The 25,271-nt window shown below is 40.9% G+C and overlaps 6 protein-coding genes across 6 annotated transcripts; 4 read left to right on the top strand and 2 right to left on the bottom strand.

Annotated features, from left to right (window-relative positions):
• Positions 1-12: 12 nt before the first annotated feature.
• PG986_005059 (uncharacterized protein) lies at positions 13-1,008 on the top strand (the record flags this gene model as incomplete). The annotated part of the gene is made up of 3 exons (XM_066841281.1): positions 13-76; positions 183-453; positions 573-1,008. 3 exons carry the CDS (start codon positions 13-15, stop codon positions 1,006-1,008), a joined length of 771 nt encoding a protein of 256 aa, XP_066701143.1.
• Positions 1,009-1,469: 461 nt separating this feature from the next.
• Positions 1,470-1,923, top strand: PG986_005058 (uncharacterized protein; the record flags this gene model as incomplete). Its single annotated transcript, XM_066841280.1, has 2 exons — positions 1,470-1,705; positions 1,761-1,923. The coding sequence occupies 2 exons, from the start codon at positions 1,470-1,472 to the stop codon at positions 1,921-1,923; spliced, it is 399 nt and encodes a 132-aa protein (XP_066701142.1).
• A 1,106-nt stretch (positions 1,924-3,029) lies between these two features.
• PG986_005057 (uncharacterized protein) lies at positions 3,030-3,471 on the top strand (the record flags this gene model as incomplete). The annotated part of the gene is made up of 2 exons (XM_066841279.1): positions 3,030-3,089; positions 3,322-3,471. 2 exons carry the CDS (start codon positions 3,030-3,032, stop codon positions 3,469-3,471), a joined length of 210 nt encoding a protein of 69 aa, XP_066701141.1.
• A 1,118-nt stretch (positions 3,472-4,589) lies between these two features.
• PG986_005056 (uncharacterized protein) lies at positions 4,590-5,774 on the bottom strand (the record flags this gene model as incomplete). The annotated part of the gene is made up of 1 exon (XM_066841278.1): positions 4,590-5,774. The coding sequence occupies one exon, from the start codon at positions 5,772-5,774 to the stop codon at positions 4,590-4,592; it is 1,185 nt and encodes a 394-aa protein (XP_066701140.1).
• A 4,339-nt stretch (positions 5,775-10,113) lies between these two features.
• On the top strand, positions 10,114-11,136 carry PG986_005055 (uncharacterized protein; the record flags this gene model as incomplete). Its single annotated transcript, XM_066841277.1, has 1 exon — positions 10,114-11,136. The coding sequence occupies one exon, from the start codon at positions 10,114-10,116 to the stop codon at positions 11,134-11,136; it is 1,023 nt and encodes a 340-aa protein (XP_066701139.1).
• Positions 11,137-11,644: 508 nt separating this feature from the next.
• PG986_005054 (uncharacterized protein) lies at positions 11,645-12,214 on the bottom strand (the record flags this gene model as incomplete). The annotated part of the gene is made up of 1 exon (XM_066841276.1): positions 11,645-12,214. One exon carries the CDS (start codon positions 12,212-12,214, stop codon positions 11,645-11,647), a length of 570 nt encoding a protein of 189 aa, XP_066701138.1.
• Between the last annotated feature and the right edge of the window lie 13,057 nt (positions 12,215-25,271).

Below are 25,271 nucleotides of genomic sequence, written 5' to 3'. Positions count from 1 at the left end.
CGATTGCCTACAATGGCTGGAGCCCAGAGACGCCAGAGGTACGGTGGAAAGCTGTTGGCTCTTCAGTCTCTTAAGGGTGTGGCAGCACCCGCTAAAATGTCTCAAAATCTGCCGACTTTGAGGAGAACGACTATGAGGGCATCGGCGAGTCCGAGATTGAGTCACTGGATGGATGTCTCTAGGAAAGAAGGTGTTTGTCCTGACCGCCCTGGATCCGAGGGCAGCTCTTGTGAAGATGAAGGAGAAGAGGTTACTTCGAAGCAGTTCCTCGAGTTTAGCACAAGAGGGCAGAGAAACGATTGTTGAGGGGACAGGCACTATGCCTGTTGAAGATCGTGCTTGGGGTGGGGGATCGCACGCGGCATCCCGTTCGACTGAGTCGGGCCGTGGCCCTCGAACGCCGCCCTCGGCCCAACGTAGCCAAGGAAGCAGGCAAGCAATGCTGCTTCATCTGTGAGCGAAAGAGCAAGTCGAGTTTCATCCACGAGGATGACTTGGTCATTGACGTTGTGCTCTTCCACCGCGTGCTCAAGCATCACGAAGATCCAAGCGTGTCGGCATCAAATCTGCAGGCGCTGGTTCCAACAGGACATCGAAGCGTGCCTCGGTAGATGGGACCATGGCTTCACGAAGGTGGCTGGTCACTGGATTAAAAGAGACGGAGAGAGAAAAGAAGAAAGAAAAGAAGAGGGTGACCAGCAAGCGGAAGAACTCCGTCGCATTAACAGACAGGCTATCGGAGAACGCCAGCCCCGCCGCCAGCAAGCCCAGCCTCAGGAGCTCGGCCCCCGTCAGGGTATCATGCAACAGGCTATAACGCTCCCCGAACCAAAGCCTATCCGCACTCAAAGCCTGGTCCAACCAAGTTCACGTACACGTCGTCCAACTCGGCGATCTAACACGATGAAATCCGGTCTTGGTCAAAGCGGCTCTCTGAGCCAGCGGTTCCCTGGCGATATGTCCCACCGTCCTCTTGAACAAATCAAGAGAGAGAAAAAGGTAGCCTAGAGAGTCCCTCGCTTCGCGAGATGTTCGCAAGTCTCTTGGTACATCAGGAAATGCTACCAAGGCGTACCATCTTGGATGCATGGCCGCGGTGACTTGCCGGTCTCCTTGGCGTTGGGCGTGCGTACGTGGCAACGGTGGAGGTTTGATCTCTCCTCCATCGTACCCGTCGCCACGGCCCGCGCTTGCCGCCAGTTTCGAAATACCTTAACAGTACTAAGAGAGGGCCTCCCTCGGCAGAATGCACCTCCCGGTGCCGCTGCCGCATCAGTGCGGTGTGGCCGGCCTCCACGCAGGCAAGCCGGAAGCATGCGATCGTCCGATCGCGCTCGCGGACAAGCGCGCACAAATTGCGGGCGCGCTGCTCTTCGACAGGAACCACGAAGGGTGCTTTTGCTCTTCGATGAGCACATTGAAGGGTATGGTGATCGATGGTGCTGCTTCCCCGCGTGCAATGAGCACCGATGCTCGAGGCGGAGAATGAGCAGATGAAGTTGCGGGTCGATCACGTATCGAAGGACCGAGACAAGTGGAAGGTCAAGAGCATGAGCACTTCTTCCAAAGAAGAAGACATGCTACGAGTGAGTCAAACCATCCCGGTCATGGAGCCTCCGAGTACTAGCAATATTTTAGCAACTGGCCACTTGTTCGGTTTGTCAAAACCGGTTCAAGAATACGGTGCGTCGTTGTTCGCCACCATGTAAGTCCTTCATATCATTCCATCCAAGTTCAATAAACTGACCTTTCCCATATAGTAGCGACGGGCGAGAGCTAGACCCAGCATCTGGACAAATGCTCCGAACCAAAGACCAAGACCAGGACTGGCGGAAGTATATCTGGGTGCTGGGGCGAGGACAGTGGAAGCTCGTATACGCCGCGCCCACCGTCACTTCGACGCTCGAGAACGGAGATTCGTGAAGAGACCCGGTGGTAGCAATAGGGGCGAAAGGCGCCATGAATAATGCTGCCCTACAGGCAGGGAGCGAAAAGAAAGATGAATAGTTTCGTTGACGATGCCCCAGTTCACACGCTCAGCGTCAATATGTTTCTTCCCAGGCGCCGAGCTGGATGACTCATGTGTCAAACTGGCACCACAACGCGGCCGTAGCTCGAGAGAGACAAATTGGGCCGGTGACAGTTATGTCCAAACGCGTCTGCGTTGAAGGCGAAGATGGAGGGAGGAATGTAGACGCCACAGCAGTCCTGGTGTGAGGCAGAGGATGAAGACCCGCGGCATTGGCTACCCGCATGCTTTCTGTCCAGACTGCCTACCTCACTTTGAGGAGCTGACGTACGGGCTCCAAGACAACGGATTTGTTAGCGACGACCATATCGCAATGGCCAGAATCGATAAAATGCCGTTCGCCATCAACAGCATTAAGTCAGACACCATCGACCAGAACTGACAACGCCTGTCGCCAGCTGCGCTACGACAGCACCTACGGCGCTGTCATCAAGGAGGCCGAGATGATCCACGAGATTGGCCAGCTCCCTGGCGCTGTCGCTGGTCTCTCTTCCCCTGTTATGGTCGATGACAGTCTCGTCGAAACGAGGCCCGAACGGCGAGATCGAGTGGCTGTCCACCTCACGTTGCGAAGCTGACGTACGGCTCTGAGCAACGGCCACTTGAGCAAGGGTGGTGATGAGGAGTCCGAAAACGACCTCACTCTCACACTGGGTAGCAGAGTGTTGGTATATGCATGTTTCCCCTAGTCCCGAGTATCGTAAATCCCCTTCGGGGCTTTGCTTACACGCATGCTGGTTGGCGCTGGGAGATCTTGGTTGGTGATAGCAGTCCATTGAAGGGACGACCCGAAGAGACCAGCACCTCTAGTGGAGTATTCTGGCTGGCCGCCCAGGCTCCGATCCTGCCAAACTGCAAGCTCATTGAGGATGGGCCTTCGCTCGCGCCGTGAAAGAAGTTGTTGTCACTGCTGGCCTCTTAGGGCTTCACACCTCTGGTGTAGAAGGTCGGCATACGGCCCTGAGCAAGATCCCAAGAAGGACCCGAGCTGCAGAGCTCAATGCCAGCCTCCGTCGTCGCCGGAAAGGAGTTGGACCAATACCGAAAGCACTTTGAGAAGGTACGTAACGCACCCTCCATCACTAACCATGGTTCACAATACTTCACCATATCCCCAGAGCCTCTGTCCCACGTGATCTCCCTCGAGTTGTTCCTGCACTTCTTTTTGTCGCTTCCACAGGCCGCGACTGCAGCAAGCTAACGTTTGAATACAGATCTGGCACCGCCGCTGAGGCATCGCTGCACCTGGGCCCGTTCCCCACGAAAGCAGCACCGATGTGCACACAATCCAGGACGAGCACATCATCACGCTGGTTCCAGAGTCGGCGTATAGTGCGCAGCTCGAGGCGGCCCGGGTTGACACCCTCATCCGACCCAGTGAACCACCGCGCTTCGACTCGTACCTCTGGGCTTACGGCGTCAGCGCTGACTGGGCATCCTAGGCCCACACGTCACTTTACTCCTCGTTCGAAAGTCGGTCTTCGTGGCGCTATACGCGCTCAAATACGTTCCTGGCTCGGCCGTTATCATTCTCCGCCCGCTGAATCGCGTTCTTCGTCCGTCTCTGCGATCGAGATAGAGGGAGGCGAGGATACCGATACTACACGATGGGGTCGATCGACCCTGCTGAGGCAGTGCCCGATTCCCTGACCAGGGGCAGCCATCTCTGAAGCAGTCGAAACAGACCGGCAGGTGAAGCTAACGCCATGAGAAGAGACGCTGCACAGCGTTAACGAATCGTGCTCCGGGGAACAAAGGGGAACGAAAGTATGATTCTCTTCATCTCTTCACTGAAAGAGAGACACAAGCGGGGGTGTTACTCAGGATGGCCGATCTGCTCCTTCCGCGTCTGTCTGGAAACGGCCGCGAGCTCTCGCCCTCTACACCCATGGTCCCAGCAGATGCTCAATTCCCTGACCAGGGTCAGCCATCTGGAGCAGCCCAGGCAGATTGATGGTGCTGCACCGGCGACGAATGGTGCTTCTGAGAACGGGGTCGCCCATACCAATGTTGCGTACAAGAAGGGCGGGATGCCCAGCGTCAAGCTTGAGACATAGCAAAGGGTGTGGCTGCTGGTGATGAGGAAGCTTCTTTGCCTGCCGTTACCGCCGTCAATGAGCATGTCGACAACTTTTTCGCGCCCTTTTTGACAAATCTGTCGCGCCCTTTTCGATAAGATTGTCGCGCCCTTTTCGGCGTCCTCTCCAAAAAGAAGCAGTGCGCTGCTAAGAGAAAGCAGAAGAAGACGGAGCTTGAGAATTTGGATGGGCAGGACAAGGAAAGTGTGGATGATGCATGTGATCTTGTGGCTGGTAAATTGAACGCATGGCAGCTCCTTCCGATACGAGAGTTAGTTGGTCACCTAGTACAAACGAGAAACACGGGGAAGGTAGTCAATGCAGGATATAAACACGAAATTGAACGCAAAAATGGACTGGTGCATGCGTGACATGTATTGAATGGTACAGTTCGACAAGAAGGTTAAGTTGCTCTCTTCAACCGATTTTGAAATGGGTAGTGGCATCGTAGACTTGACGGTATTTGACTGCGAGAAGTATGATCATGTCATAATAAGGGCCGAAGACACTCCGACCATGCACCGCAGCCAGGTCGTGAGACCGCCACCATCACATATAGTTTCGGGCCAGATGTAGCGTTTCAGCAGTGCCCTAGCCTCCTCCCACTTCGTAAGCTGGAGGCGGGAGATGAGCGAAGTCAAAATGTGCCGATAAACCAACTCGGAGGGGTTGACACCGCCACGCGTCGCGACCGCCATCATGCCCAAGACGCAGGCCCAGAAGAGGAATGCATCGTCCTTGCCAGCCGTGTAGATAGGGTCGACGACGCGCACGGCGAGTGCGTGAGCGGCAATGCGACTGGGTTCGAGGATGGGCATGGGGTACGTCGAACCGAAGGCCACCACCAGCATGGCGAGACGGCAGATCTCGTCCGCTGGGACATCGCGGGGGAGACTTAGCAGGCGATATAGTAGAAGGTTGCGGTACAATACGACGGCGCCGAGTCTAGCGTCCGGCTGAGTGACGAATTGATCGAATAGGCTGCAAGCCAACTTCGTGTCCAGCAGCGCCTCCTTTAGCTTCCCATCCGCCACGCCGAATGCGTCGACTTCGAGGTCCGGTGGGCGTGCCTCGAGGAACTTGGCGCAGATGGCATCTTGGTAGAGCCGGGGCAATTCGAAGTTGGGCCTCGAGAGTGTCCGGCTCACGTGGAGCAAGTCCATCATTAGTACATACTCCCGGTTGTTGGGGATGACGAAAGAGTCGATGCCTCCGCGGTCCACCACGAGTCTGCTGTAAAGATCGTACTGTTTGGTGTCGTAGGTCAAGCAGCCATGCACTTCGAGAGCGCCGAGCTTAATGATGAAACCAGTCGCGAAGAGCTTGAGGTTCTCCTGGGTTGTCGCATCGTAGGCTGTCTCCGCACTGATGGTCATCATGGTGGTAAGTACTGTGTCCGAGAAGCGCTTCTTGGCAACGTCTTCCCGTATGCGGGGTATTATGCGCGACTGGGTCTCGCACAGCAGCTGTATGTTCTCCTGGTTCTGTGTGCGGGCCATGAGGACCTTGGCCAATCGCGCCAGTGTCGCATCCATCAGCAGAGGGTCCTGAAGACAGCTTTGAAGTAAAGCCTTTCCGCCGCCAGGTAGAACTGAGGGCCATACTGTCGTGTACGCTGGATGGTCTCGTAAGAAGGTGTTGTTGTTGCTGCGTCGTGGTGGAGGCATGCAGGTGACATACCCGTATAGAACATCTTCCGGCAAATGGGAGATTCGAGTGATGGTGAGAGCCCTCGAAGGTGGTCAACACTTCGGGGAATTTCGATAACGCCATGATTGGCTGAAGTACCCGGCGCAATTGGCTTTGGCGGTTGGCCTGCTGCTATCGGCTTTGTTCTAGTAGGCTGATCGAGTTTGTCCACGTCTTTGCGTTTCCCTGGATCGAGCCGTATAAGAGAGAGATGAGATGTACAGGTGGAAGCCACTGATCGGGCGGAAGGCTAAACTCACTCTTTGCTCTCTGATTCAATCTGTTCTGGACTCTTCTCCGCAGTTTGGCATCGTCGCATGCCGACCAATCTTCGGTGTCGTCATTGGCGAGCACTAGATTCTTGTAGGGGGAAGAGCGATCATACTCTCTCACGGGAGCGTTCAGATCACTCGGGACCACCAAGACGAGGCGCAGAGAAGACATTGTGTCGAGGTGCAGCTTCCATAATCTGGCGTTTGGCAGCAGTCGCACCTGGGCCGCACCGCAGTAAAGTACCGGCAAAAGAGAGCAAGACGGCAGACTGCTGGGGAGTGGGGGCGGAACGAACAGGCCGGCGGCAAGTGTAAGTGATAACAGGGGGCAATCGCAAGCCTAGCCCAGAACGGGTGGTCAAAGCAGCTGCCAGAATAGCAATTCGGAAATGGGGGTTACAAGTATCTAGTCGTCATGGCCGCGCATCCTAGGCCATAGGCAGGCAGGCTCTGGTCGGCAGGCAAATGAGGAATCTAAACAATTACGGAATGAATCATCAATTAGGCAGATCAATGGTTGAGAAGATGCGCCGTCCTTCTGGCTTAGTCAAATATATGCAAGTGTATGTTTTGGGGGATTCAGGGGAGGGCCCAATCCCGATCCCCCGATCCTTCCGTGGGCCTACCAGACCAACGCCAAGGCCTAGGCCACACACTAAACAATTAGACTGGCCTGCTATTTTGGGGGCCCCATTTCCGTCAGGGGGGTAGTCCACTGAGCGAGCTAGGTATCGTTATTCCCGTTGACACGACCGACAGCGAAATGATTGAGACGGCAAATGTCTGACTGCCGTCTGGTTGCCCTTTGAACTCCATCTGCATGTGTGCGTCTCAAGACCGTGTTTAGTCGTAAAGGTCTTCGTCAATTGAATGACAAGACTGCTTACTTGCATACGGATGGGCTTCTTCATCCTTGGACAGTAGGGCTGAAAATAGCAGGCGGGAGCGGAGTCGAGGCCGATCATTTCCTTGTCATTGCCGTCTTGAGCAATGCCGCCAGCAGGCCCCCACTGCCACTCCAAGCACCAAGGGCGTGTTTACTCTGGTCAGCCAGCTGAGCTTTTGGGCCGCGCACGTCCCCTTAAAGGGGCTAGGAGCATATGTCCGGTGACGGCCCCCTTTTTTACATATCAGCCAACAGTTCAGCAGTGTGTTTATTTCGACCCTTTGGCTGAAAGAGTAAAAAAGCCGGCTGACCGTCATCTCGTCTTTTTTCGTCTCGTCTCATCAACCGACCAATCCTATCGACCTACTCAGCTTTTTTTCGATCAGCAGCATCAGCTACGATTTTCCAGCTCATCCAGCTTTTCGAGTGCCTTACAGGGCTTTACAGGGCCTTACAGGGCGTAGAGGGGGCGCTGTAAAAGGTGCTGTAAAGGGTGCTGTAAAGGGTGCTGTAGCCTGTAAAGGGTGCTGTAACTTATAAAAGGTGCTGTGTGGCATTGCTCGCGCTCGGTCCTCGAACCGGCGTGCGTTAAAATCGGTAAGTATGGCATTGCTTACGCTCGGCCTTTAACGTACGCTCGATCTCCCGAAACGTTGATTCTTATTTCGAATAAGCTTTAAATCAGCTGGCTGAAGAGGTGCGTGCGTCGGCCGATAAGCTGGAAGCTGGCTGACTAGAGTAAACACGTCCCAAGCTAACATAAGCTGAGAGGCCAGGACAGAGATCCTGACTCATGCCTGGCATAAGACATCGTGTAACCTTGTCGTACTGTTTTTTTCCGACTACCAATCGGTAGATGATCCAATCACCAACATTGAAATATCTGACATTTTCATGCAAGTCCAAATCGCGGCCGACGCGGCTACCACGTGACGCCTTGAAGAACATGCAGTCAGTCTCGTCCGGAAATGGAAGGACGACTCCGCGGCTAGGCGGCTCCTGCCGTAGAAGTCTTACATACATCATCTCACTTCAGGCATGCTCAATTACCTGGCAAGCAAGCAGTAGGTGGTGCGCATTGCGGAATGCTGTCTGCTTGCCATGGAAGCAAGGCATTCGTGCTTCCTCGTCCATCGGTTGAGTTACACATCGGTGCCGACTCCGTATCTCCCTCCATTAGGTACGTATGCAAATTGCCAAATCGAACCCAAACATATTAGCACATCAATCGCCACGACGACTACCACCTTCGGCATACAATGCAACATTCTCCCATTGTTGCAATAACGGCGACCGTTATTGGACCGACCCCTCTCCAAACATGGCCGATAACGAACAGGGGCGATCAGCTTGGCCTTAGATTCTCCCGGCGGATTATCCCTACACCATCCAGACATCATTGTGACCATACGATGGCTCGCCAGAAAGTACTCGACATATGCACAGTCCCAACTTGCTTGTCCAATGGCCTCCGTCGCAGCAATTTCGACTTGAGGGATGATTGGCAATTTACGAGTCATCCAAGCAAAACTCGAGCCGACCCGTCACCCCGGTCCAAGCCCCCTGGCAGCAAAGCCACGACGGATAAGGGGTTTGCGGCGACGATCATTCCTTCGAGCTGTCGGCTCGTCTCATTGCGCCGCCAGGGAAGAGATTGATCGTGCGACCTTAGCCCCGACTGCCGACATTCACATTCCTTTCGTCCATTCCTACATTACGCTTGTTCGGCCACCAAACAATCATGCCCATGAGTCTACGGTCCCTACCATACCAGAGCGCCATGTTTCCAAGTTCACCTGTACACGAGGCTTGGCCAAAGCAGGCAAAGGTGTTTTCGTCTTCTCCCCATATCCCGTGCGATGAGAGTTTGCAGCTGATATCGGGACGATTGCCAACAATACGAGACACGCCTCACTACCCCCGATCCAGGCAGATGGAACTTCTGTCGAATAATATCTTGGGACATAAGCCTGAACCAGAGCATCAAGATTGCAAGGCCCTCAACGCCGTTCGACCCCCTTGGAACCCGTTTTCGCTGACTGGTGTTAAGTTTGGAAATACCTTGGTACAGCGAAAATGCGCGCATTCTTTTCACGTCCACGCTGGTTTCTCCTGGGTTTCTCGTTCCACGCCGCAAAGCTCGATGTCCACTTGCAACGGCGAGATTCTCATTCGGGTCCCACCAGAGAACAGTGCAGTTGCTATGTTTACACGATGCGATCTTCACCTCGGGTCATTTGCAGGACACTGCAAGTTTCAACGTACAATGGAGCACTTGTATCATCCAGATAGATCGAATAGAAGACACGCACCGAATCACGCAATTTGGCATAGTCCATTGAGGCAATCTGCTGAATTCTCCAGTGAGCTGTCCCCGACCCGAGGCCTCGTTGATCGTTTTCCAATATACTTTTGAATTAAGCTTTCAACGTGCGGACGTATCGCTCATGAGTCATGCAGTATAATCATCGGGCCATGGTATTCCAGTATATACAGGTTCTGACGGCGATGGCCCTTCTACCTGGGCCTCCTGGACCCCGCTCATATACCAATTAAGGCCTCTCTCCATGCGTCTCGTCTTCCTGGAGAATGCCAGAACAGCTACGAGACGGAGGCTACACAGTGATATTGATGATTCCGTCGTAGGTTTCTCGAGTGGCAGCTGTAGATATCGCCGCAATTGGCACTTCCAATTCTTTTCATTAGGCAAGCCGGCAGCAGGCAGATGGTCAAGATGCATCCTTGGTCGACCCGAACTCTCAATACCCAACGCTTCATTCAGCCTGCAGGTTTTCAGTCTCCCTGACAGGCTTCGACATCTCGTACTCACCGACGGCCCGGATTTGGATCCCAACTATGGTGAAAGTTAAAATATATGGCTGCCTACCGTTAGAAAGCCTTTTTCTGTCAGTATAAATAGGACCTGTTCCTTCTCCCCTGACCCGATTCATTCTGTCCATCCTACCAAACAATTATTCAGAGATATTTTCCAGAGCTCATCGAGACACATTCAACTCTCATATCGCTTCGATATCTCGACACTACTATCTACCACATCTACTTTGCTAACCTATTGCAAACTATTAAGCTGCAAAGCTACTCTATCTCATCAGAGTCTCTCTATCTCTTCTACTGTATTGGATCTCTCACCTTTACACAATGGCTTCATATACCTACAATACCAATTATAACACTCAGGGCTCTTGCTCTACAAACAACCACTCAAACAACAAGACCCAGCAACAATGGCAACCCAGTCGCACTCAGACTCGCTGGGAAGCTGGGCACCTCGCGTTTCTCACATCTTGTGAACGCTACAACGAAGAGGACTACTACAACCTCATCGAGTCAAAGGAAATTCCACCTAAAGCTACCAATCATCCTTGCGTGATCCTTCAAAGGTTCCACGACTCAGACCATTGCCTCATCGCTCCCGTCTCGGCCTTCAGCGCCAGCGAGGAGACCAACTTCCTGCCACCATGGAAGCAGTGGTGCCATCGCCACAAGAAAATCCAAGACTTTCGATCTTTCCGTGGCTCGGAAAGCAGCAGCTCTGGCTCCGACTCGGACAGCAGCAGCAGCACAAGCAGCAACGGCAGCAACACATCTTGCCAACAACTCTTGGAACTCAAGAACGGGCGCACCATGCCCAAGCCCAAGGCGTCCTGGATCTACATCCAACACGTCTACGTCGTTCCCGTCCACCTCCTCATTCCCTTCAAGAAGCCGGGTCGGGGAGAGCGGGAACCTCGCGAGCCTCGCCAGCTCACGGATGCCAGTCTCGCTACACTACGAGCACACATCCAGCAAAGGTGTACGCTATTCCAGAAACGAATCAACGCTCTCAACCAATTCAGATGGGGAAGCCAATGTGCTCCCGTCGGTTGCAACAAGCCTGATCAATCACAACAGTGCTCTTCTTCTGCCTCACAATTCCACCGTGAGGTCAATCAAGCTCAACGCAGCGGCGAGCCAAGTGCAAATACCAATGCCAATGCTACAACTACTACTACTTCACCAAAGACATTGTCTTCTACTACATCGTCTCCACAACAAGGGCCCTGGAGAAAGCTCGAGGTTGCTTCTACTCCCGCTACTACTCCCAAGAGCACACCAAACACACTTACCAAAAAAGGGACCCAGCCAACAACAGAAGCCTTCGCAAGCACAACAGACTGCTAAGGGCAAGTGAAGGAGCCGCAAGGCTTAATCACCACATCTTAGATGTGAACAAACAACACCTGTACTTCTACAGTTCTCTGCAAACTGCACACCTACACTTCTGCTCGCCTCTGCTTCTACATACCTACAGATTATGCACGAACTCATGGAATTTGGAACTTTTTGGCATACTGCCGCTCCCTTTTTACACACGCACACATCATTTGACGGGTATACTGAGCGATTGGAAAGCTCTCAGCGTTGCTATTTTGGATGATACCCTTGTTGGATATGATGGACATGATGGATATGGATGTTGATATCGCTGGAAGCGATCATGGGAAAGAAGCATCCCTACTTGTTTTTGGCAGAGGATTAGGTGGGATGGTATTTACACTGGTTGATGGCCTAATTTAGGCAGAACATTTGGGAGGACAGTGGATTAAAACTCAAATAAATATATTTAAACATATCTGAACAGATCCAAAACACATTCAAGTACAACGGATTCTAATTCGCCTCTTGCAAATTATTCTGTGTCTTCCTCGCTTTCCTCGTAGCAAACCCGTCTCAACCTAAGCTCATCTTCCTCTTCTTTCTTGCGTCTCTTTTCCTCCTCCCACTCCCTCATACCCAGTATCCATTTGTGGCCGTCGTCCTCGGATAGTACCTTCGCCTCTACAGCGTCCTTCACAACGCCTTCCCAAAAGCCATTCGGCTCCCGTGATAGACTGCCCGATTGAATAGCGTTGGGATCCACGTGCGGCGGTGGGTGACGAAACAGACTTTTGAGGGCCCTCTTCGCTTTCAAGGCATGTCGGAAACGGTCCATGCAAAATTGCAACAAAAGCAAATCGCGACTCGGTAAAGGGTGGTTCACCGGGTCCTTTGTCTCGAGGACGTAAACATCGCCCGCACAAATGGGCTGGGCCTTTCTCGTTCCATAGATGGATTCGGCATGCAATGGATCCTCGTCGGTGTTCAGATACAAGAACTGTATTTTCAGTTGTGTACCGTCCTCACCCTCGGCCTTGGACCGGGACAGTGGCATAGGCCGAATGACCCATTCGAATTGACCCCACTCTTCCTGAACACCCATTTCCGAAGGAAGTATGTTCATGATATTAATTCTCTCCGGATCGGACAATATTGCAGCCTTGGCCTTTGCGACCATAGGTGCGGGGAACATAAACTCGATAGCCTTGTGGAAATCTGTCGAGGACAATATTCCCTTCTTGTCCGCGGACTTGGGCCCTCCCCGAGAGTTCCACGACGTCCTTCAAGAACTTGGCAGTGGCTTCCTGTCCTGCTTCCAGATAGTCACGTTTACCCTTCGAACAGCTTGAGATTGGCTATCTTAACGCGTGAGTCTGGTTCGACATCTGGGCATTGCAACATGGCAATCAACAGTCGCATTTTTGCCTCTCTGTCTGTTTGTTGTTCCGCGGAAGCGTCCTCTGGAAATGGTGGATCTCTCCGGTCAATTTGCGCCGCAGGTGGTCAGCCCAGGTGAACCGGTCTTTGACTTCTGGGGATGACTCGTAGTCGTCCCGAGGGATTGGGAAATTTCCGACAAATCGGGAGGTGATTAATGCAGTATCCATGTTCGGTCATTGGCCATGAGTACTTTTCCCGGATTGTGTGGGAATGCTGGAGGGAGTGGGAGGCGTATCTACTAAATAGGGGAAATGTATCTCCGATAAACGTTCATCGTCTTTTCATAAAGCTTTAAGCAATTTCCACGAAACTTTAGGCAATTTAGACCATGCGGTTTTGTCCGAACTTTATATATTATATCGAGTTAGTACCTGGGGAAGGCGAATAATAGCCCTAGAAACTTCCTACCTTATATAAATCTATTAACTTCATTATTTCCCTCCCTTATTATAATGTGGTTATCTTATATAGGGCATTAATATACTTAGTTTTCTTATCGTAAACTTTGTTATAAACACTTAGAATATAGATTCATAGAATGTGCCTCCGACTTTATTATATTGGTATTCACGTTAAGTCCCTTGGAATAATACACAGCTATAATGTGTTAACTTTTAGTCCGATTATATGACCGGGGCCTTAAGTAGTCAACTACTAAGTGAACGAGGCGAGATGTAACATAACATTTTCTAGGCTTAACTAGTAGTAAGTAAGATATAACCCCTATTAGCTGCCCCCCCCCTTCACTAACCCTTTTAAAATAAATATAAAAATTAATAATAATAGTAATAAATAAGTTAATTAAGCAATACACACTGTATTTTAAGGTTTATTTCGGCTCGTACGTATTATAATAAAGTTACCTTTATTACTAGCTTAATTTATATTAATTTTCACCACCTCACCGGCGCCCCTTTTTAGCCTTTTCCTTAGCCTTTCTTCTTTAATGTCCTCTTAAACCTCTTTAATGTTTATTATATAAATAAAGCCCTTATTAGGGTTTTTATCGACCTTTTTCCTCTTTTAAACCTTTATTTTCTTTAGATTTACCTTTAAACCGGCCTTTTCCTACTTTAACCGGCTAATTTAAACCGTTAAATTATTAATACTTTTATCGAGCTTTTTTTATAGTAACCTTTTAATTAGATTACCGGTGGTAACCTTTATATTAAGCATCGCAGCCTTTAAATCTTTAATTTACCGGCTATTTTTCGGCGTTTTAATCCTTCTAGCCTTTAATTCGGCCGGCTAGCGCGTATCCTTAGCGGCAATAGCCTCGTTAATAGCTTATATTATATTAAAACGCCGGAGCCTATTATTTATTAGTTTTTCGATATTAAAAGGATAAATATTAATTATTACTTATTTATTAGCGATAGCCTTAAAGGTAAAGGTTATTTTATATGTTTTAGCCTAAGTTTAAAGGAAATCTTTTTTCTTAACGTAGCTATTATTAATAATAATGTATACTAAATCGAGTTCCCTTTAAAACCTCCTTTTTAAGACTTTAAAACAGTTAATATTTAAGGGTTAGAGTATATAAGAGCTATATAATAATAAATAGAGGAGTTACACCTTAAATTTTAACGCTATTAATATAAAGTTATTATTAATATAACTTCTATATTTATTAAAAATTAAAAGCCTCTATTAATTAAAGTTATTAAGCTTCGTTAAAGGAATAAAAATCTTTTTTAATTACTTTAAAATTATAAGATTAAAAGTTTATCCTTTTAATAACGCTTTAAAGGCTTAATTTTTATACTCACAGTTAACTTTATCCTCTTTTAAAGGAACTACTATTACTAGACCGATTAGTTTTAAATATAACTAAAGGCGGTAGAATATTATTAATAGTATTAATATATTTTAAAATAGTTATTTACTCGCGATTAGCGGAGTCGTTTCGTATTAAACTTTAATAAGCGGTAGGTTTAATTATTATAATACCTTTTTTTATCGTTATTACAGTTTTTATTTTATCGGCGTTAAATTTAAATCGAGGGGGTATACTATTAATAATAATAGTATTAAGTCGATTAAAAAACCCTCGCACGGCCCTGTTTAATATATATATGAGGCGCTAAAAATTTATCGTTTTAATACACACGGTTTTAAAGGCTAAATAACGTTTTAAAAAACGGTGTAACGTGGTTTACCACTACGCGACGCATATTACTTAGCGACGCACCTTTTTTACTTCTCGATTTTTTTATATAAATTAATTTAATTATAACGCTTAAAATTAATTAAAACTACTCGTTATTCGATTTTTCGCTTAATTTTATATTTTTTTATATATTCGCGTATTATAACCTGTTTCGCCGTAAATATTATAGCGCTTTTTACCGGTCGCCCTCCGTTTTAACGAACCCTTATTTTTATTTTTATCGGGCGCTAAACGTTTCTTTTTTACCTTTTCGTTTTATAGCTGCTAAGATTTTTTAATAGTAAGGGCTTTTTTAAGTTAAACTCGCGATTTTTTAGCTCTTCGGCGTTTAAAAAATGCTAAATTAGCCTTTTTTAATATATATATTTTATTGCGTATAAAGGTTATTTTATAGGTTATTTTAATTATATTTTTCGTTATTTAGTTTACCGTATTTAAAATCGGCGTCGGAGAGTTTTTTTAATAGGTAAACACCCTTTTTTAATATAAGTAAAGTATTTAGTTATTTATTAAGGGTTAAACGGCGTTTAAGGGTCGTAGGTATTGGCCGTCTTTAAACAGAATAGGTTAAGTGTAAACGTCCGGAGACGTATATTTAGTTTATTAATTATTTCGTTAAGGTTATAAGGTATTAAATTAAATGCGTTAAATCTAGATTTAATGTTAATTTCCGTAAAAATAGTAAAATACGCGGCTTTAAAAGCGATAAAAAACTCGAGTTTAATAATATAATTTATAAAAGCCTTAATAAATAGCTCGATTTTTTTCGAATAAATACGTTTTAAAAGCGAATAAAATATTATATTAAAAGGTTAAAATAAGTGCGATAAATAGGGAGGCATATTAATAATAATAATATCGTTATTTTAGTAATATATTTCGAATTCGGTCGAAATATAGTTTTCGTAGCCGTTAAAAATTAAGAGGCGATAGCGACCTTTCGTTTACGATTTAATATGTTTATTAAAAATGCTACGGCGCACCTTGGAACAGGCCTTTGGTGGCCTTGCCAACCAGAGTGGGGCAAGGGCATGCGAGAGATAGCCCGAGCGCCACCTGACTTTTCCCCACCTATTTAGATAAGGAAATCGTCCCGGCAAGGCTGGACCTTTTCCTTCTTTCCCCATCTTTTTCGGTTTTCCACAATAAAGCAATAACCTGTAGCCTGGTGGCGCTCGGGCCATCTCTCGCATGCCCTTGCCCTACTCTGGTTAGCAAGGCCACCAAAGGCCTGTTTTAAGGTGCGCCGTAGCAATTCGGGTATATTGTAAACTTTTGTTACTACTCTTTAGCTTATTTAATTCGGTCCGTTTCGTGTCGCTTAAATTATTAAAACTATCCGATCTTTTTGGGATTAATTAAGCATTATAATTGTAAAGGTATTACGCGTTAAAGTTTAATTATATTAGAATTAAATTAAAGTGCGTCGCTAAGTAATATACGTCGCGTAATAGTAAACCACGTTAGCGATTTTTTTAAACGATACCACGGGTATTATAAAAATCCTACCTCGTATATTAAAGGATTTAAAATAAAACTTAAAAGTTATTTAAGTTAAGCTTAATACTTTTAATTCTATATACTTAATACTTTACTTAAAAATACGGAAAGGGAAAGTTATTTTAATCTTTTAATAGCTCGAAAAATATAATTATTTATATTACGATATTAAAGTTAATTTATTAATATATTAAAAATAGGTAAAGTCCGAGGATTAAGTTTCCCCGGAATTCTTCCGTAATATTATTATTATTACGAACTCGAAAATAAAATCCGTATAACGGGCTAATTACGTATTTTTTAAAAGAGATATATTATCGGTAATAGGCGATAGAGAAACGCCGGATAATAATATTAAAAATATCGAGTTTAATATAGCTTTTAACGAGGCTACGGAATCTTTTAAGTTTAATAAAATTATAAAAAAGCTTATTATATTACGGATTAAAATAATTAGCTTTTTCGGGCTTAAATTATAAGTAACGTTTATAGCTACGAAAAAGTATACTGCCGTTTTTATAATAGTTTTAATAGAGGCCGGGGTTACGGCTTATTTAAACGAGGTTAAAAAGCTATTTTTTTCGTATATAAGATAATAGTTTATATTACGATATTAGAAATATGTATTTTTTCCCGAAAGTGTTTCTAGTATATTACCCCTTCGGGTTTAAAGGGTTAAAACCTTTAAGGGATGCTTAATTAGCATTATTAAACGCTATTCCATAGTGGGTAAAGCTTATTATTTCGGGCTTATACCCTACGCCGTTATTTACGAATATATGCTAAACTTTATTAAATAATGTTACTTTATATAACTAAGTAAAAAGCTAGGAATATTAAATCGTAAGCGATAACGAAAGAGAGGAAAAGGGAGAGTCGAATAATTTAATATCGTTAAGGTTTAGTTTATAAACGTATATAAAAGACCGTTTTTATAAATATAGCGCTTATTTCGTTATTCATCCCGATTTTTGTTTTATAATATTTAATCGGATAATCCGTATAAATAATAGCCGTATTAGTTTTATCCGCGTAAATAAATCGAGTTATATTAACGTAGTTAATTATTTCTTTATAGTTTTAATAGAAACTATTTAAACTGTAAGCGAAGATATATTAAAGAGGAGGTTAATTTTACTTTAAGTATAAAAGTTTATTTATAAGCTAGCCGTTATTAATTAATAATAACCGCTTTTAAATAAAGAGAAGGTTTAGTAACGGAATAAAATTAAAAGCTTTACTATTTAAGGCGGCGCCTCGGCGATTTAATTTATTTTTAACCCGTAAAATTTAATTAACTTTATCCGGATTAAGATAGGTAAGAGCTTTTAATTAATAACGTATATTATTAGTAGAGTAATTACTTAAGTGAACGAGCGTCTTTTGAAAATTAAGGAGGCTAACGAAGACTCGGTTACTTTTACCGAGTTTTTTTACTTATAGATATAAGCTTTTTTCTCGGAGCTCGTAAAGCTTAAGGATATAAACGGCTCTTTCGGCTATATAGATAATTATTTTACTTATATAAAAACTAATAGCCGTGGGGTATTCTATTTATATAATATGCTTTAAATTTATAAGAATATTAATATCGACTAATATATTAATAACATTTTAATTAATTTAAACTATAGTTATCGTAACGAGTTCTTTAAGTTTATTAATAGTAACTTTACTTAGAGTTTCGATTAAAACGTATTAAAGCGAAAAGCCGCCGAGGGGTATAAGCGATTAATATTAACGGAATCTTTACGTAAAAGTTTAAGCTTAACGCGAGAGCTATAAGACGAAACTAATTTTATTATAACGGCGTTTTAATATTATTAATACGGAAAAATATATTAAAAATATAACGACTCCCGGAAATAAGGTAGGTATTATAAACTTAATTTCCTAATTAAAGTAATTAAAAAAAATACGTAGACGAGCACGGCGCTCTTTAAATAAAGCGTAATTTCTTATATATAAATCGTTAGAATGCTTTAATTATTATTATAATACGACTTAACTACGATTTTACACTTATCTTTACTAGATTACATGCTTTAGCTTTAATTTTTTATATCACTAACTATACCACTAAGCTTAAAACCCCTACCTATTAACGCTTAGCTTTCGCGTCTATATTTATCGATAATTTAAAAGTAAACTTAGTTTTATCGGAGGAAGTAACGAATAAAGAGAAAGGCCGCAGTTTAATAATACGGATTTTTAACCGGGTTTTTATTAAACAGGAAGTTTTATCTATAAAAATATATAATTATTTATTAGGGTATAAAATATATTATTCGTTAATAGATAATTAAGACTAAATATATTTAAATACCCTATATTAAGCCGTGCGGAAGCACTAACCGAGCTTTTACCGTTATATATTAAATAATACCGATATTAACCTATTCGACGAAGTATTATTAGAAACGGTAATATTATAAGTTAATAGTATTAAACCTCCGCTATTTAAGGTATATACGTTTAAAGGAAATAGGTTTCGTAGTTTATGTTTTTATAATTATATTTATTTAATTTAAGTCGTAAAAAGAATAAGCTTAATAATAATAAAAACGAGCGGAATATTTTATTCGAAGGAAATAATTATAGGGATACTACGTGGACGTAACGATTTCGGGTCGGAAATAAGTAGATTATACTACTGTTTTTCGGATAATTATTATTCGAGTATAATTAAAACGGTAATATAATATATTAACGAAACGTATTATTATACTTTATATTATTTATACTATAAAAAAACTTTACCGCGTATAATATAAACGCTTAAAAATTATAAGATAGAGAGTATTACTCGTTTTTAACGCTATAGCTTTAATTTAAAAGTTGTAATATTAAATTATTATATCGGTTATTTAAAGATATAAAAAAAGATTAAAAGCTATAGGCCGTACGTATAAACAAGGACGTATTCGCCTACGATAACGATTAAAAAAGGGAGGTAACGGAGTACGATAATAATAATCGCTTTATAAGTTTCCGATTTATAAATACTATACGAGAGCTAATTGTAAAGGCGATAAGCTTAAGAATTTTCGAGTTATTAGTATATAACCTGGTAATATTTATATTAAAAAACGGCTTTAAGGACGTACTCGTAATATCGGAAACTATTTATTATAAAAAGGACTGTATATAGTTTTATAATATATTGTATAAGAGAAATTCGTCGTTATTATCGCGAGATATTTTATATAATGTTTTAAGATTTTATTTAGACGATGTTATTAAGCAGTGGGATATTCGTTGCAAGGCCTTAGACCGCCTAGTTTTTTATATTTTAAAAGGGATAGAGGATATTTTTAAAATTGCCCTTTATTCCGTAGACTAAGAGTAATGTATCCTAGGGTATATTATAGTATTAAGTAAATAATAGCGTTAGTTAAAGGCCGAGTTTTTAGTTAACTTTAAAAGCTTATAGTTTAACGAGGATTTAATAAACGTGGGTATAGATAATACTCTAATATTAATGGTTTATTTAAGGCTTATTATTATTTTTTTCCGGTTTATAAAAACTATACGTTAGGTAAATATTAATATTATAATTAGTTAAGAGCGTAAGTTAAATTAAGGCTAGTAAGAGGTTTTAAATATAATATTATTTAATTTAAATAAGGTGGATTTAAAGTGATCGGATATAAGTATTAGCGTTATTTAAATAAATAACCTTAACTTTACGGACGGACCGCCCTTTTTTAAAGAGATATAGTAATATTAGACTTTAATATATATAGGCGGCGAAAAGGGTATAAGGAAAAGCTACGTAATATTAATATTAATAGCGGCGCTTAATACACGGGGTAAACGTTCCCGGATTAAAATAACGGCGACGTTCGAAAACGTAATATCTTTTATTAACGAGAGTATAATTTATTCCGTAATTCGTATTATTAATCGGTTATAAAAAGAGTTTGTAATTATTTTAATAGTAATTAAAACCCGATAGAAACCTATAGATATTCTAGTATTCGACGAATATAGTATGCTTTTTAGGAAATTAATATACGATATTTATATACGTTTTTACGCTATTAAAGAGCGGGATATAAAGAAGTGTTTATTTAAGGGGATGCCGATTTTTATTTTAATTGGAGACTTCTTTTAATTTAACCCTATTAAAACACTATTTATATTATACCTATTATATTTATTATTAGCGTAGAATTAAAACCCTAGTACCGGGAAAGGGGTTACGATAAGGGGTATTTTCTATATAGCCCCTTAGTAGACGCGACCCGCGTAACTTAAAAAGTTACGGTATATCGACACAGAGGCCAGTTTAGAATATAATTTATAGAAAAAGTTTAAGACTATTTATATGTTAACCCAGTAAATACGGGCAAAGAATTAAGACTTCTATAAACTGCTTATATAGTTCCGGCAGGAGAAATAAACCTTTTTAAATAAGTAAGTATTAAACTTACGAGTATACGAGTTTAATATCTTTATACTTATCGATTTTAACGAACTAAAGGTAAAGGCGATTACTTTACGGAACTATATACGTTATTCTATTAATATTTAAACAATTTTCTCTTTCGTTAAAGCTCGATATTAAAAGGTTTTTTTTTTTTTAGCGAGTATATTTATACGAATAAAAGTTATTTTAGCCTTCTTATCCCTGAAAAAGTTTTTAATATTATGAACGGGTTAAGGATTATAAAGATACTAGCATTTTTAATATATACGAAAGGAATGCCATTAATAGTTATAGAGAACAATAAGCAAGGGATTAAAGTTATAAATAGTATATAATATACTATTAAAGGGTTTATTCTAAATATTACTATTCGTATTATATTATTTAGAAATCGGATTTTTTTAGTTTATAAGCCTCCCTTTACTATATTAGTTTTATTTAAAATAATAAAAGGGCTAACGTTTAAAGGATTACTTTAAAGTATACTTTTAATACTATTTAAAAGCTATACAGTATTAAAAAATAAAGGTAGTAAAAGGGACACTAGCCTAAGAGTTAAAAAATTTAAATTCTAATTAATATTAACTTTTATAATTACTAATTATAAATTTTAAAGCTTAACCTTTTAAAAGGCCTATATTAACTTAAAAAGTCTTAGCTAGGTTAAAAACGCTAAAGTAGCAGATTTTATAAATATATATGTTTAATTATTACGGCTAAAAAGCTTCGAGAACTTATTCCTACTAGGGAAAATATCGGCCGAGGTATATACGAATCTACGGCTCCTCGAAAAAATAAAAAAGCGCTCCGTGAGCCTTAAGTTCGCTGGGAATATATATATTAGGATTACCAGGGCTTGATTAAACCTAGTATAAAACGACGGTTATATTAATTAGTAAATATACTATCGGAAGGGCCGTTAAGGGCTACCCCTTAGTGACGGATGCGGTAAGTTATAGGCCGTTTTTAAAGAACGCCCGCTTAGTTCCGGTAATCCTTTTATAATAAAATAAACCCTTAAGCAATAATTATACCTTTCCTATTTACTAAGGATAAGATTTAAATTTATACATTTTAAATATAGTATTAAAAACGTTAAACGATAAGTAATTTAATAGTACACTACTTAGGGCTACTATAAAACGTGGAATTAAATAAAAGATAAAATAAAAGTAAGAATAAATATAAAAAGAGAGGGAAAAAAAGAGGCAGAAGTAAACGTAGTAAAGGATATCGAGTATACGCTGTTTAAATTTTACTTAGTTTAGCATTATAACTTTACCTCCTTCTCCTTTTTCTTTACTATAGCTACTACTATTATAATAAACGTTTAGGGGAGAGGCTACCTATTTATAGCTACTCGCTTATAATTACCCGCCGGTAGTTACCCCGCTATTAATTACCCCTTTTTAAGTAAATAATTAAATACCCCGTTAATAATAATAAAAATTTATTTAATAACGACCTTTTCCGTAATAAATTTCCCGTAATAGATTTTTAGCGATTAATTTCCGGTAATAAACTTACCGACGATAACTTTATTAACGATTACTTTTTTAACGATAGTTTTTTTAGCGACCGATTTCTAGCGATTATTTTATTAGCGATTACCCTTTTAGCGACAGTTTTTTTAGCGACCGATTTTTAGCGATTACCTTGCTAATAATCACCCTTTTAACGATAGTTTTTTTAAGGACCGATTTTTAGCGACCACCCTACCGGCGATAGCCTTATTAGCGACGAATTTTTTATATATATACATATTTTTAATAGTTAATATATACTCGAAATAGAGGTTATTATAAATATAAAGTATAAAGCGTAATTCAATAGTAAGCTCTTAAAGATTATAAGAAGGATTTAAAGTATCTTTATTAATCTTTAGGTGAGTATTTAAACTAATTTAAACTTAACTATTTCCCGATTTTCTAATCTATTTTTAATAGGTAAACTTTAAAATCGTCGATTTTCATGGATAAATATACCCTTATAATATCACCGATTAATATAAAAGGCTTAAAAGAAAGTATAACTAAACTATAAATATATATAAATAATATATTTAAACATTAGCCCTATTCTCGATTACTTTTTCTTATATAAAAGTTAAGCATTTAAAATTAACGATTATTAATTATATATTAATACACTCGGTAAATAAATAAATTAAGATAATTTTATAATTTAAACCGGTTTAAAGGATGCCGACGACGCGCGTTTAACGTTTTTAAGCTTTGCCGATTTCGAAAACCGATTCGATAACGAATTAGAGACCTTTAACAGAGTAAATTAATTTATCCTTTACCGGAAGTATTATTATAAGTTAAATTACGAGTTTACGAGATTTTACGATAGCGAAAGTATAAGTTTAAATAAATTCGAGGATAGGTATTATAGGTATTACTATTAACCCTCGTGTAAAAAAAACGGGCGAGGAAGCGGTAAACGAGGTATTAAATAAGATAAAGAATACGTATATAAATAAGGATTTATTAAATATAAATAAGGCTTAAAATATAAAAAGATAACGTGGTTTACTATTAAGTGGCCCGTATTATTAAGTGGTCCACCTTTACTATTTTTCGACTCTAATTAAATTTTAACGCGTAATAACTTTATAATTATAATACTTAATTTAAATTAAAAAAACCGGATCGGTTTAATTATTTAAGCGATACGAAAGCATTTAAATTTATTAAATAAAAGAAATACTATAAAAGTATACGACGTTCTTAAAACTACTTTACGTTACCGAATTTACGACTAAACCTTACGACGCGATATTTAATATTTACGGTATAAATTAAATACGAATAAAAAAAAAGGTATTTTATAAATATATAATTAATCTAAATACCCGCGGGATATTTCTTAAAATCGCTAGTATAGAAAATATAACTAATTTCTTTACCGCGTTACGCGACGGCGAACGCGTTAATAAGTACTAAGTTAAGCGCTTTATTAATTAAAACCCGGATTTTAAAACCCGAATAAACCGTCGGTATAATTATTAAAAGGCTCTTTATAAAAATTTAAACGTTATTTCCGGTTAATTTAAGCTAGTCGCGAATATTAAGGCTAAATACGGTATCGTTAACGAGGATATATAGAATTTCGACGAGACCGGCTTTATAATAAACATAATCGGGTTAACTCTCGTCGTAATACGCGCCGATCGGCGTAGGAAGGCGAAATCGGTTTAGTTTAGTAATTAAGAATAGTCGACGGCGATTAAATATATTAATTCGTAAAGCTAGTATATCCCGCCGTTCTTAATCGTTTAGGGTTAATATTACCTAACGAACTAAGCTATTAAATACGACTTATCAAGCGATTAGGTAATTAAACCGATTTTTAATAAATAAACCGATAATGAAATAAGCTTAAATTAAATTAAGCACTTTAATAAATATACTAGATCGTAAACGAAAGGTCACTACCGCCTCTTAATTTTTAACGGCTACGAGAGCCATATTTCGGCCGAATTCGAGGTATATTATTAAAATAACGACATTATTATAATTAATATACCTCCCTATTTATTATACCTACTTTAACTTCTCGATATAGTATTTTATTCGCCTTTAAAACGTGCTTATTCGAAAGAAATCGAGCTATTTATTAAAGCCTCGATAAATTATATTACGAAGCTCGAGTTTTTTATTGCGTTTAAAGCTATATATTTCGCTATTTTTATGGAAGCTAATATTAAATTTAGATTTAGCGTATCCGGCTTAGTATTTTATAACCCGGACGAGGTAATTAATAAACTGAATATATATCTCTAAACATTTATACTTAGCCTATCCTGTTTATGAACGGTTAATATTTACGACTTTTAAACGCCGTTTAACCTTTAATAAATAACTAAGCACTCTATTTATATTAAAAGGAGGGTGTCTGCCTATTAAAAAAGCTTTCCGACGCCGATTTTAAATACGGTAAACTAAATAGCGAAAAGTATAATTAAAATAGCTTATAAAATAACCTTTATATATAATCGGATACGTACTTTAAAAAAGGCTAATTTAGCCCTTTCGAAGCGCCGAAAAGCTAAAAAGTCGCGAATTTAGCTTAAAAAAGCCCTTACGATTAAAAAATCTCGAAGGCTATAAGACGAAAAAATAAAAAAAAACGGCCAGCGACTAATAAAAGCGAAAATAGTAGTTTATTAAAAAGGCGCGCGACGGGCGGCAGGCGCTATAAAATTTGCGGCGAAATAAGCTATAATGCGCGAACATATAAAAAACATATAAAATCGAGTAGCGAATTAAATAGCGAGTAAATTTAATTAATTTAAAGCGTCGTAATTAAAATAACTTTTATAAAAGTGTCGAGAAGTGGTAAAAGTGGACCACTTAATGATACGGGCTACTTAATAGTAAACCACGTTACGTAATATTTATTATAAAAAAACTAATAAAAACTTAAAGTTATCGTAAAGATTTTATATTATAAGTCGGTATTATTTATAAATTATATTTCTAATAAGGGTCGTTCGCGAAAATACTATTTAAAACGTAAATTTTAATATATATTAAAGCTAAATATTATTACGTTAACGTAATAAATATTATTAAACTATTACGTTTTAATAATTATAACGAAACGAAATAT

The sequence above is a fragment of the Apiospora aurea genome (assembly GCF_038362705.1).
Source record: "Apiospora aurea strain CBS 24483 chromosome Unknown utg000004l_segment0_segment0, whole genome shotgun sequence".
NCBI classification, from domain to species: domain Eukaryota; kingdom Fungi; phylum Ascomycota; class Sordariomycetes; order Amphisphaeriales; family Apiosporaceae; genus Apiospora; species Apiospora aurea.
Note: the sequence above shows the minus strand (reverse complement) of the source record. Positions and strands in the feature narration are given on the sequence as shown.